This window comes from Pinus tabuliformis, chromosome 4_2 (genome assembly GCF_031772625.1).
Source record: "Pinus tabuliformis cultivar Carrire ecotype Pingquan chromosome 4_2, CPIR1, whole genome shotgun sequence".
In the NCBI taxonomy this organism is placed as follows: Eukaryota; Viridiplantae; Streptophyta; class Pinopsida; order Pinales; family Pinaceae; genus Pinus; species Pinus tabuliformis.
In genome coordinates, this window is record NC_142304.1 from 767,291,618 (window position 1) to 767,306,661 (window position 15,044).

Sequence of the window (15,044 nt, forward strand, 5' to 3'; positions counted from 1 at the left end):
AAACCTTGTACAGATTATTTGATCTTTCAAGTGATTGCACAGATATGCTAGAACTACTAAACACACTGAAGCATAATTCTTATCACGTTGGGAAAAAATGTGTTAACTACTGAATTAGCTACCCATCCAATCATATCAGGTATAATATTTTGGCAATATATATGATATGAGTTCGGAGGATTGCATTCCTCTCCCAACTATGTCAACCCATACCAGAATATGCACAAGCAACAAAATGGCTGGCACCTGGATCAAGAGTATATGTTGGATCAGTTATTCCCTTCATCTCCTGCTGAAGATGTTGCAGAGCTGGCTTCCTGTGAGTCTTTGAAGAATCTTCTTGGCACCTGCAACCTCCATCTCTGTGAGCTTTTGCAAATGTTGACATGGTCCAGCTGTGGCAATCTTTTTTCTGGAAGTTTTGCTGGTTGAAAGAGCCAATAGTGTAGAAAGGGGGAACTTTTTAGCCAGAGTTTGGTTTCTGGGATCCAGCAATTGCACCAGACGGGCCACGCTCTTGTCATCCTTGATGAATTCCTTCCTGTTGGTTTTCACAACAAGCAATGCAGAAAGTGCCTGAGTAGCCGCCTCCTGAGATGTCCTTGGCTTGGCTTCCAACAGCTTCACCAGAGGGGGAATACACCCTGCTTCACCCAATGCCTTCTTTGTTTCATTGTTGAATGAAAGATTGCAGATAGAGGAAGTAGCCAATTGCTGGACAGTCGAATGCCCATTTTTCAGAATAGAAGCCAACTGCTTCAGAAACCCTGAAGAAGAAACCAAGCCTTAGCAGTGCTGACAGAAGCAGAAAGACTATTTATCACTCTGATGACGAGCTCCTACGATTTGGGCATAGTGGGTTCTTCTAAAAGACGTAACAAGATTTGAATTCCGCCTTCTTTGGCAATCAACTGACACATTTTCTCATCTTGGGAAGCCATTTCATGCAGGCACTCTATTGCATTTTCTTGCGCAGGCGGCATACCAGAAGAAACCAGATTGAGCAAAACAATAATCGCCTCTTCTTCCGCCATCGTTCTCCTTATCTCTTCCACAGCGGCCACATTCCTCAGCGCCCCTGCAGCCATGGCTTGTCCAGCCGGGGTTCCTGATTTGCAAATATGAATCAGAATTGAAACCCCACCATAAGCCGCAATTCCCCAAGCATTTTCTGCAATGCTCATCAGCCCTCCAATGGCCGCCGCAAACTTTTCTTTACACAACGAGCTCCCAAATTCCAGGAGCCAAACCAATGGACGTAAAGCACCCTCCACAATGAGGATATGCTTGCACCCATTGGTCAAAGAAAGAACAGACACAACCATGGCCACAAGCTCTCGAATAATAGCTATATTCGAATCCAACAAATGCACCAAGTAGCCAATATCGCCTTCCCTGGCCACAAGAACTGCATTTTTATCATCCGTGCCCAAGAGCTGAACCAGAGATTCCAAAGCCTTTCGTTTGAAATCTGCGTTGCCAATCTGGAGTGTAGCAAAGAGATCCTTGATAAAAAATACCACATCTTCTCGCCCAGCACCCCGTCCGGGCATCGAAGGCACTATTGCATTTGAGTATCTCAATACCCCTCTCTTTATCAAAAGATTCAGGTCATGCAAATGCAAGTTCAGTTTAGCGGCCACCACGTCCAAATCGCTCTGCATCAGAAACTTCCCGCTCTATGACATCAAATGGGAAAAAGCTCAACCGATATTTGGAAAAAGCAGTCACACTTCAAAATCAATGTCAACGGTTGAAAGTGTCTCACTTGATCGAACGGAGGAGGGTAAAAGTGTTGACAATTGTTGATGCTTAGGAAAGGCCTATTGGCCTAAAAATACCACATCTTCTCGCCTAGTGCCCCATCCACGGATCGAAAGCACTATTGCATTTGAGTATCTCAATACCCCGCTTTTTATCAAAAGATCTAGGTCATGCAAATGCGAGTTCAGTTTAGCAGCCACCACGTCCAGATCGCTCTGCATCAGAAGCTTCCCGTTGTATGACATCAAATGGGAAAAAGCTCAACCGATATTTGGAAAAAGCAGTCACACATTAATCCTCTATTTCAGCTATCCATTTATGTCTTAAATGTTAAAAATTAATTATTACAAATTAAAATTAACCTAATAATTTAATCACAATTAAATAATAAAAATAAACTTTTATAAAAAAATTTAATTAAAGTTCTTTAATTTATAATCAAAATAAATTGAAATACAATTACTAAAAAGTTTTAGCTATTCCAAAACCATTTTAACTTTTTCCCACTAAACAAAATTATTAAACTAAATCTATTATCAGAATAAACTCAAATAAATAATTTTAGCTAAAGCAGTTTTGTGTTTTAGTCTGACACGAGTAGGTGTAATTCATTATCTATCAATTTTAAAAGTGACTTAGGATTGAAAATTGAGAGGATATGTGTTTGCCAAGCAGGTATGTGGATAAGGGTTCTCTAGCTGCATTGTTCTTATTGTGCACAACAGAATAATTTTTTTAAGTATTGTCGGTATGCTCTGTGGAGAACATCTGTGCAGGCTCTCCACTGTCCGATGGCGATCATAGTCGTAACAAATATGAAGTTTCATGGAAGGGATTCTGCACGCTCTCTCTCTTCATCATTCTTCTTCGAACGTTGATCAATATTACAGTTCGTGGACAGATTTGCAACAGAACCACAACTAAATGCGGTGGCGGTAACTATACAGAAGGCAGTACGTCTGAGAAAAATCTGAAGGTAAATATGCTGAAGGGGCCAACAAAACTGGGTTTAATATATCTGTGTATGGCCAAAGTCCTAACAGAATATATGGCCTCCTCCAATGCAGAGAAGACATGACAGTCGACCAGTGCTTTAGTTGTTGGCAATTTGCAACCACTAACATTCGGCAAATTTGTGGGAATGCCGTTGGCGGTAGTGTCTGGCCTTTTCAGTGCTTCTTACGCTATGGAAACTATAATTTCATCGGACAACTGGATACCGATTTGGGGTCTAATTACGCTGAGACCTTCAGCGGGAACACGGTTGTCTTTGTCCCACCTGACTTTGAAGGTACTGCACAGAATCTGCTAGAGAAATTGTCAATTGAAGCAGCAAGCGAAGCGAAACAAAACGATCTGCTTTGTCTACAGCTCTGGATTCGGCGTCCCAAACGATTTACGGCCTGGTCCAGTGCACCAGGGATCTCTCTACTCCTGATTGCAGAAGGTGCCTCTCATACTCAATCAGTAAAATGTTCACTTCTGACACGGCTGCAGGAATTCAATATTGGAGTCAAAGCTGCATACTCCATTATGCAATATATCCTTTCTTTAATTCCACTGCGTTTGCAGTTAACAGTACTCAGGGGGTAGCTAATAAAGCACATGAGGACAAGTCTTCACACAAAAGCACACACATAATTTTAGGTATTATAATTTTAGCTCTCGTTTTCATGGCATGCGCGTTGCAACTAGGAAGAGACTGAAGTCCGCCACATTTGGAAAAGGCTATGAAGGTATTTATATTAACAACTCTTGGGTATTGCTTGTTATTGAAAGCTGCCGCATGTAGTTGGATTGGAGTGCATTTTTTGCTTGTTCAAAATGTAACTTTGTATTTTCATGATACAGATGAGGAAAACACAGCAACCGATCCTGATGGACATATGGTATTTAAGATGGAAATGTTAAGTTCCATTGATTTTACACAAAAGCTACCTTGATTTATGGAATTGAAGCTTTTCTTAACTTATGGAAACCAACTGCAGTAGTTTCCTTAAGTTAAGAAAATCAACTGCAATTACTAAATTTATAATTGGGAGCTACTAAAGTGGTCCATTACTTTGATCTGATCTCTACCTTGATTTGTGGTTTTTCTAACACATAGCTTTTAGAAGCTTGATGGAAGCTTAGCTATATGTTCATCTGTTTGGTCCCCAAGCTCATATCTCAATCCCCTTCAGTTCTACACCATCTAGCTGAGATAGCAGAGCTTGGAATTGCCTTCAGATTAGTTGTCTTCTTTCCTTTTTGCATGCACAGCTGGAAGGAAATTGCATCAACAGTTTCACTAATGGCTGGAGGTAATTCGTATCCCTGGGCATTAAGTTTCAGTGATTCTTTTCAGTTCTTTCCGCATGTAGAATCGTTGTTTAAGTTTATTAGTTTTCTAACAGTTGGTATCAGAGCGAAATTTTACCTCTGTCTTGGTGTGAGATTTACTTATAAATAATGAATTCAAAGAGTACCCTGTTTTTGCTTCACACTTTTCGGTTCGTTATTTAGTTTCTCGATCGAAATTTCGATAGGGCTTGCTATATTTTCAGTTTCTCGATTTTATTGGTGGCGGCCATTAGTGTATTATATGATTGGATTACGCATGGTATTCGTGAAGTTTTTTAGATGTGAGTGGTGTTATTTTTGGTTTATTTTCTGAGAGTAATTTCAGCTTATCCACTTGCAATCAACGAAGTCGTTCTCTGGCTCTCGCCTTATAAATCAGTGAAGATGAAAAGCAAGACGAATTAAAAATTTCCTTCTCTCATGGCCCATACATTTCTGTCGTCAACTCTGCCATCTTTACGCTGGTCGGTTATCCATGTGAAGCCTAGGAGTCATTTGTGGCCTTTTTGCATGCTCTGTCTTGATCTCTGTGCATTTGCCAACCCAAAGCCAGGCCATTTTCAGTGTCGGAAAGGGGTTTTCTCTGCCGAGGTCTGGAGCCTCAGGGTAGTTAAATTGGCCTGGGAAGAAGCTATGGATTTAGTTGCAAGGAAGTGAATTCATCGATGGGGTATTCTGAAATTTCCCAACGCTAAATATTTGATGAAAGTATTTTTTGTTTTACGTTTTTATTTGTAAATGTGAACACGGTAGTTCATTGTCAATCTCGGGTTGATTTCTTGCATTTAATATTCTGAAAATGAATGCAAACAAAACCATCCAGAAATGCAAAATTGGCACCATTTACCTACCAAATCGACATGATCCAGAGCATAAGAAGTCTTTATTTTTTCGGTGGAGTTGTCCTGTATTTAGCTTTATTTAGATTCATTGAAAATCGAATCGTACTTGAGCATATTTTACCTTCGAATATTTCTGTACTGGCTTGGTAATGTAGACGCCTAGAATGGCGAAAGCTTGTTTTGTATGCTAGTTTTTGCCTGGATGGATAAGGGTTCAGTGCTTTATAGGATCTCTTCGGTGGAAGCTTCTCATCACCCTATCGATGGGCTTTCCATTACTGGACCTGTCTTTTCAATACAGGCAGTCACATCGATGCTTGCTGGTAAAGCCCACTCCCATTCTCGTGGGCACATCGCACTCCCACTCTCCCGGGTGGACTCCCATTCTCGTGGGCACATCGCACATTTATAAAGTGCAATGGCTTAATTTTAGGGGTTTTATTAAATCTGAATGAGAATTTTGTATTTTTATCCAACTTGGGATTGGATGAAGGTAATATGTAACTATGAATGTAAATTTATAAATTGTTATTAATTGGATTTGCTTGCAAATAATTCCCATAATACTGAAATGAACATTAGTTCATTTACTAATGAATATCCAATGTAATGAAAATAGGTTGAAATCCATATTGGTTCAATTTTTTTTAATTATGGAGGCTCACATGAAATTTTATATAAATATATTTCAAATTTGCAGTTTTGTTTGCAAATTGTTTAGAGCCCATTTTGTAATTAATTTAAGAATTAGTCTTAAATAAATTATGGGACAGTTAGATCAAGGAAGTGTCGAACTATTTTTCGGCTGTGCATGTTGCACATGTTGGAGTAGTAGCTGCCTCATTTGTGTTTGCTTCTGCTTCGTTTTGTATCATGCAACGTTGGTTTTCTCTTGTATTTTCTCATGTTTGTAGCTTATATGTGTAGATGTATACACATATAATGTGTTAGGTTTATATGCACTCAGCAGCAACGTTGCTCATGGCGATTTCACTGCTGATTGACTTTAAGCGCTTTCTCATTATTTTGTCCAAGACGTGCATCTTCCAATCACTATTGCACATGTTTGCTAGTGTCTGATGCATCAGCTGATGTTTGACAATGAAGCGTTATATGCTTGATTATATGCAGCCCATCTGAATGAATTGAATGATCAGTTGGATTAGATTCTTGAAAATGAAATGGGACATTATCCATTTTAGAATCGGAAAGTTAAACCACATTATATTCATTTTCAAGCAAATTCATTAATTGATCATAGAAAATAATTTATTCATTTATATTATTTTCATTTAAATAATATCACAACAAATCAGTAAATATTTTTCCTTTTTTATGGATTGAAGGAACAATATTTGTGTGTGAATAAAGGTTGTTGTTGATATAAATCATGGTTCAGATCTTGTGAGCAAAATAGCTTTTTTGCTGGTCTATTTTGTTGTTTTATAAACCTAAGGACGGAGCCTTAAGTCAAGCCAGCTAGTCTTCGAATTGCATTTTCTATGCAAATGCAAAGTATATCAAAGTTGATTCAGTCAATCTCCGGGTTAAGTTTATAAATTGAACAATCAATTTGTAGTCATTTTCGGTAATGCTGACTGCTTTTGATTTTGCTCGAAAATTATTACAGTTTTATGGAGTTTATTAAAATGTCATTTTGACTTACTCCTTTCAGTAAACATTATTTTTCTCTCTGGTTAAGTTTTGTTTATGCAACAAAATAATGTCTAGTGATCCATATGATTTTAATTAATTATAGAATAGCCACAGCATCTTTAATTAAATAAAATTATATATTGATTGGCAAGATCACATAAAGATTATTTAGACATTAAATTGTAATTAATTACACTGAATATAATCAATTTTATCCCACAGGAATTTTTATTATATTTATGTGATTAATTAGGATAAAATTTCATAACCTACCCACAGGAGTTATGAATTAATAAGTTTTATCATAAAGTTTTATTGAATCTGTTTGAATTAAAAATTTAGCCCACAGGCAATTTTTATGTCATTTGATTCAATTCTTTTTAGCATGTTTTACATTGGTAAAACGTGAAAGTTCATAAAGTTTTATTGAATCTGCTTGAATTGAAAATTTAGCCCACAGGAAATTTTCATGTCATTTGATTCAATTCTTTTTAGCATGTTTTACATTGGTAAAACGTGAAAGTTCATAAAGTTTTATTGAATCTGCTTGAATTGAAAATTTAGCCCACAGGCAATTTTCATGTCATTTGATTCAATTCATTTTACCATGTTTTACATTGGTAGAACATGAAATTTTATTAAGCCTCAACATAAGCATGTGATTCTTTATTTTGATGCAGTAGTACAACCTGCAAATTTCTCTGAAATTCGTTCTGACATTCCCGAACTTGAGGAAGTAATCTTGTTTGTTTGTTATGAATCTAATATGGTTAACGTTAATATTAACACATGGTGGATTGATTCTGGATCAACAATTCACATTTCGAATTCCTTGCAAGGTTTGCAAAACCTAAGGAAGCCAGTGGGAAGTGAGCAAAGCATCTTATCAGGAAACAAGATGGGCTCGCATGTGGAAGCTATAAGAACATGTTTATTAACTTTAAGTAGTGGCTTTGTTTTGGAGTTAGAAAAGACCTTTTACGTTCCAAGTTTTTCTAGAAACTTGATTTTAGTTTCAAGGCTTGTACCTTTTGGATATTCCTTAAACTTTTCAGAATAATCTTTCAGTCTATTCTATAAATCTGATTATGTTGGGAATGGTATTTTGTCTAATGGTCTTTACTGCATTAATTTACAAAACAAAGTCACATATGATTCAACGCATGTTCACACTGGCACTAAAAGATGTGTTATTAATGAAGATTCCTCTAAATTATGGCACCGGAGACTAGGTCATATCTCCATAGATAGAATTAAAAGATTCGTAAATGAAGGAATACTTAATACTCTAGATTTTACTGATCTTGAGACTTGTGTGGACTGCATAAAGGGAAAGAAGACCAACAAGTCAAAGAAAGGTGCCAATAGGAGTTCAGACATATTAGAAATCATACATACTTACGGATTTTATTGTCCATCTCACAGCACTAGGATTGTGGAATCAAGAAATGCAAAGTTTCTTGAAAATGACTTGATCAGTGGGAGAGATCAAACCAGAAACATAGTTTCTGAGAAAGATCATTCAGAATCTCAACCTTCCACTTCAAGTGAAAGATTGGTTATTGTTCATAGCACCCCTCAAGTACAAACTGGTGTTGAATAACCAATTGTTGAAGTTCCACAAGATGCTGACGATATTCCAGTAGATCAAGGAGTTCAAGAGTTTCCAAGAACTTTTGAACAACGAGTTGAACCACATACTTCTCAGGAAGATGATGGTACAACATTAAGAATATCTACTAGACCTAAGAGATTAGCAATTCCTAATGTATGCTCCAAGACCTGACATCGCATTTGTTGGGACAATATCAGAGTGATCGAGGTTTAGACCACTGGAGAGCTGGAAAGAAAGTAATGAGGTACCTTCAAGGGACCAAAGACTACATGCTTATGTATAGATGGATGGACAACTTGGAGGTAACTGGCTACTCGGATTCTGACTTTGCTGAATGTGTTGATTCACGCAAATCAACATCAGGATACATTTGCCAAGTAGACCTTGATTGCCACTTCCACTATGGAAGCCGAGTTCCTCTCCTGTTTTGAGGCTAATTTACATGGTGTATGGCTTAAGAATTTCATTTCTGGGCTTAGAATTATGGATTCTATATCTAAGCCATTGAGAATATATTGTGATAATTCAGCTGCTGGTTTTATGGCTAAAAAAGTGGGAGTCGAAATAAACACATCGACATTAAGTATTTAGCTATAAGGGAACGTGTTAAAGAAAATAAAGTGGTCATTGAGCACGTCAGCACTGAGTTAATGGTCGTTGATCCTTTGACTAAGGGCATGCCACCGTTTAAATTAAAGGATCATGTATTGAATATGGGACTTGGTTCCATTATGCAGTTTTTCATTGTATGGACAATGTTAATGAAATTCTTAATTATTGTGATGTTTTTTCTCATATTTATGTGCACCTTAAGTTGATTTGAGAAAATTCATTTAAGAAGGACCAAGAATAAACATAAGGTTTATTCATTAAGAAGTTGTTGCCACATAAATTATAATAAGAATAAATGCATAGTAATACATGGAAGATAATACTCGTCATTAGAGGACTTATCGCCATGATTCATGTATCTATTACTTAATACAGATTATCAATGGTTTTTAAGTTGAGACATTAAGTTTGGAAGTATGGACCAAGTGGGAGAATGTTAAGCTCCATTGATTTTACACAAAAGCTACCTTGATTTATGGAATTGCAGCTTTTCTTAACATATGGAAACCAACTGCAGTAGTTTCCTTAAGTTAAGAAAATCAACTGCAATTACTAAATTTATAATTGGGAGCTACTAAAGTGGTCAATTACTTTGATCTGATCTCTACCTTGATTTGTGGTTTTTCTAACACATAGCTTTTAGAAGCTTGATGGAAGCTTAGCTATATGTTCATCTGTTTGGTCCCCAAGCTCATATCTCAATCCCCTTCAGTTCTACACCATCTAGCTGAGATAGCAGAGCTTGGAAGTGCCTTTAGATTAGTTGTCTTCTTTCCTTTTTGTATGCACAGCTGGAGCGTGGTGTTTTAGAAGGAAATTGCATCAACAGTTTCACCAATGGCTGGAGGTAATTCGTATCCCTGGGCATTAAGTTTCAGTGATTCTTTTCAGTTCTTTCCGCATGTAGAATCGCTGTTTAAGTTTATTAGTTTTCTAATAGGAAACATTACGAGGTGCCACGAATAAATTTCATGATGACAACAAGCTCGGAGAGGAAGGCTTTGGTCCTGTATACAAGGTAACATATAAGGCCAGGAAAGTTTGTACTAGTTTTCACTGTTCAGAACCTTAAATTATAGTAATAATATAGGATGGTCTCATCGCACCAGTGAGCGGGAACACGGTTGTCTTTGTCTTAATGTTAGATATAGTCTAATTAATAGATTTTGGCCAGAATGTTAATTTATATGATTATGTTATTCTTAATGTTAGATATAGTCTAATTAATAGAATGTTAATTGTGAATCGTTAGTCTTTCCTGACACCAGTTGTTCCTCGGAGGTAGGTTAGAGTTATTAGATGAATTGCAATAGGGTTATAATGGTATTAGAATCATTGAGTTTGAAAAGAGAAATTTAGAAGAAATATGATTAGGGTTAATATTAGGTTTCAAAATGTTAATATTATTATTAGTTAAATTAATAATAATAATAATAATAATAATAATAATAATATTACTATTACTATTATTGTTAATGTTAATATTAGTATTATATTAATGTTAATATGAATATAAATATTAGTATTAGTATTATGGTTACTGTTTATATATATATATATATATATATATATATATATATATATATATATATATATATATATATATACTTGGTTATGAGTTTTGAAATAGAAAATGAGTAATATTAAGATTGAAATTGATATTAATATTGATCTATTAATATATTAATATTCTCTTTTATATTATGTTATTTTTTAAATTTAATAATAATAATAATATTAATAATATATTTGTATTTTTAATATTAATTTATGTTAATATAATATTAATATTATTATATGGAATTGTAAATATAATATTGTAATTATTGATATGAATAAGTGTTAATGTCAGATATATTGTTTCAAATCATCATGCATTTTTCTCTAAAATAAATGTTTTCTTTTTTTTTAATTATAAATGACAATATTTTTTTCTCTCTTAATATTATCTCAATAATCTACAAGTGTAAAAACTATCCAATGCCTTGATCCATAAGAAAACAAAGTGATTTCGTAGAACCAAAATAAATATTAACCATTATATAATGAATATAAAAAGTATTAACATAATTAAGATGGTAAAGAATATGAAACCACGATCATAATGTTAAACATTATTTTCTATGTTAATGATGTTAATAATGACTTAAACATATTAGCATTAAATATTAAAATTAACATTCATCATGCCTCATAAACACATTTAACATTATTTATCATGTTGAAAATGTTAAACAATATTTATACTAAATAGAAAGTAATATTAAATGTTGGGACAATGTGATGATAAAAAATCTATGTCTCTTTGTGTCAAGCAACAAAAAAGGCATTGTTTTTTATGAACAAAAACCATCAACAAAATATCACATTACAAAACTAACATCCCAATGTGGTTGTGCAAAAAAAAATGGCGTCAAACTACTTTGAAAACAAATGATAGTAAAATGTGATGAAAAGCATGAGCATGACGTAGTGACAAACGAATCAACATCACCATTGCGACAAACAAAAATAATAGACATTTCATTTTGATGAACATTACACATCATCATAATGTCACATTACAAAACTAACATCACAATGTGGTTTTGCAAATAAAATGACATGAACATGTAATGTGACAATAAAAAACTAATAATGTAATGCAGTTGTGTAAAAAAACTTGTATGAAACGGTTATGAAGATAAATTCTTGGACAATGTGATGAAAAGAGTTACCATCACATTGTGAAAAATGAACTAATGTGACAAAGAAGTCAACCTCACATTGTAATAAACATGTTATGACGTCAAAATGGTACATAAATTTATGCAACATCAAAATGTGACAACTATTGTCACAATGTTACATCACATTGCGATTTATCAAACATCACTATGTAAAATTACAAAATTAACAAAAAAATTGTCCAACAATGTGACATTGCCACAACTTATCAAATGTCACAATGTGACATTACAAAACTACCAGTGTAATGTGGTTATGTAATTTTTTTTTGTGAAACTATTCTAAAAATAAATGCTTAGACAATCTGAAGAAAAAAGTGAGCATCACATTGTGACAAATGAACTAACGTGACAAACAAACCAACATCACATTCTGACAAAAATTTTGACCAACATGTTGTGACGTCATAATGGTACAAAATGCATCCAACATCAAAATGTGACAAACATTGTTTGATGTTTCAATTAGTTGAACACAACCCAACATCAAAATGTGATTAACATATTCCAACCATGGTCACCAATGGGGAAACATGGTTAAGCATGGGCATCCATCATCAATTATAGACATCCATATTCAACCATAGAGAACATGGAAGACCAAGGTATACCATGGTAAATCAATGGTAAACCATAGTAAACATGCCCAACCATGGTCAACCATAATCAAGATGGACAAATATAGTGAACTATGTTCAACTATGGCTCATCATGGTTGACTATGGTAATAATGGTTGAAAATGGTTAACAAAGGTCAACCAATCATAAGAAAACATAATAAACTAAGGTTAGTTATGATTTATCATCTTTATCCTTGGTCAAACATGGTAATCATAACAAACCATAATCATTCAAGGTCAACCATGAGCTTCGTCAATCAATAATGTTCAATCCTCTTTAATTGTGGATAATCTTTTCAACCCTATTAAACCATTAATGTAACCATTTTTGTAACCTTGATGTAGTATTAAAATTACTATAATATCAACAATGTTCAACCATGACCCCAATTGTCAGCCATGCTCAATATGAACGTTACATTCTTAGATTAATGTCACATAAATACATTGTTATATATATATGGTTGACCATGTTTAACCATTGTAAAAAAATGATTAACAATATTAATTTATAGTCATACATTGACAACCATGTCCACTCACTATAAAGAATATGTGACCACAGTCAACCATTGTCAAATAAGCTCAGTGATGGGGAAACATGCTTACCAGGGTCAATCATGTACAACAAGTTCAACCATGGTTAAATCATCTGAAATGTAGTCAACCATGGTCACCATGGTTGTCACATACTTTACTTAGTCAACCATGGCTAGACATGTTTGACCATGGTTTAAGAGGTCAACATTTTCATTCATTATAAACCATAAAAATCCATAGACAACATGGTAAACCATGCTTTTTTTAAATAATGCTTACCCATGGTCAACCTATCCAACATAACCATCCATGGTAAGTCATGTTCAACCATAGCCCACATTGTCAACCATAGTCATCTATAGTTAAACATTAACAACCATGGTCAAACATGTTCCCCATAAGTTGAATAATGGTTGAACAAGCACAAACTTGCTCATACATGGTCACCAAGCACTACCTTAGTTGACCAAGTTCAAGCATGATAAAACTAGCTTAACAATGGTCAACCATGGTGACCATGATCATCCATGTCCAACCCTAGTCAACCATGGACATCATATTCAAACCATATGCATCCATGCCCGAAAATTGTCAATATGGTCATTCATGTTCGCACTTACTCCACGATAATCTATCATCTTCATCCCTCATTAACCATGGTAATCGTAGTCAACCATGGTTGACAATGGTCAACTTAGGTTAACCATGGTAAAGTAATTTGAACCATAACCAACCATAATCAACCATGGTCAACCAAAATATTTCCACTAACCATAACGATAACCAACAATGGTCAATCTCTTCAAACCTCCTCAACCATTAATGAAACAATTTTTGTAACATTAATCTAACATTAACCATGGTCAACTATGGTCAAAATTGATGTAATAATGTAACAAAATCAACAATACTATTACATTGTTAGATTAATGTTACATATCGTTGTTATATTTATGGTTTACCATGGTCAACCTCAGTCAACCATGTTCATCAACAATCAACACTCTTCAACTTCAATTAACCTCGTCAACCATGATAAACAAGGCCAACCATAATATTCTCCTTAATCACTAGTCAATAATGGTAATCATTGTCAATCATGGTTAATTGAGCTCAACCATGGAAATCATTGTTAATCATTACTAATCGTGGTTAATTGAGGTTAAACATCATAATCATTATCAATCATGTTCAAACGAGGTTACCTATGGTCTACCTTGGCCAACAATGGTCGACCCACTTCAACCTCATCAACCTTATCAACAATGAAGAACCTCGTCAACCCCGTCAACCATTAATGTAATCGTTTTTTTAACATTAATATAACATCAACCATGTTGACAATGGTCGACCATGGTCAATATTATTGTAACATTACTATAATAGTGCAACAATGCTCAACTATGGTACTCATTATCAATCATGGGCAACTAAGGTCAACTATGGTGTGCCTTAACCAACAATGGTCAACCATGTTAATCATGGTGAATCCTATAAATCAACTTCAACCATTAATGTAAACATTTTTATAGCATTAATGTAACATTAATATAACATCATCCATTGTCAACCATGGTTAACAATGGTAAACTGTTGCTTAAGGTCCTATCCTGATTAAGATCTAAGGGGTCCGGTGATCTCAACTAATATGGAACGCTAGTGCAAAAAAGTGTCAATATAGGGTTAAAAAATCACATTCTAGATGAGAATATCTTAACAAGGGCACTCGAATTTTGGCCACATCTCATTAGGTTTGGCTGGCTGAAGTGGTAGACCAACTACGTACTCCATATGAACTACAAATAGGATCCGATAGGGGGGAAAGGATCTCGAAGTTAGGTCGTAGAGAACCCGCATGTACAACCAAATGTAAAAGGTGTTCATACATGTCCATAGTGGAGCTCAGTTGCAAGATTCCAAAGAGAGGTGCAGTACTTTCTAACCCTCATTAGCAACCTCATAATAATTAATTTCTTTTAATACGTCTAAATACTATAGATAATCAAAATTACACTAAAATTTTACCTTAGGATCCCTTATCAACATGATTTATTGTAACATGCATGAAAGAGTGTAATAAAGGGGTAGAAATGGGGGTTAAAAGGGTCAAAAGTGGGTGGAAGACAGTAAATACATCGTCAATTCTAGGCCATAAAAGTTATAATGAAGACGATTTGGGTAAGTATAAATCCATGGGTTCTTGGACCAAAATGACAATATCTCAAGCATATAATCTCCATTTTTTATTTCATACAATGTTGGATCATACTATCACATAGGGCTATCCAATGAGAGGACGATTACAACAAATTTCCTTCTTTTTAAA

General features: G+C 34.8%; 1 protein-coding gene across 1 annotated transcript; it reads right to left on the reverse strand.

Annotated features, from left to right (window-relative positions):
• Nucleotides 1–282: 282 nt before the first annotated feature.
• LOC149171867 (uncharacterized) lies at nucleotides 283–2,009 on the reverse strand. Its single transcript, XM_089426111.1, has 3 exons — nucleotides 1,842–2,009; nucleotides 917–1,679; nucleotides 283–767 (listed from the first exon to the last, which is right to left on the reverse strand). The coding sequence occupies exons 1-3, from the start codon at nucleotides 2,007–2,009 to the stop codon at nucleotides 283–285; spliced, it is 1,416 nt and encodes a 471-aa protein (XP_089282237.1).
• Nucleotides 2,010–15,044: the final 13,035 nt, after the last annotated feature.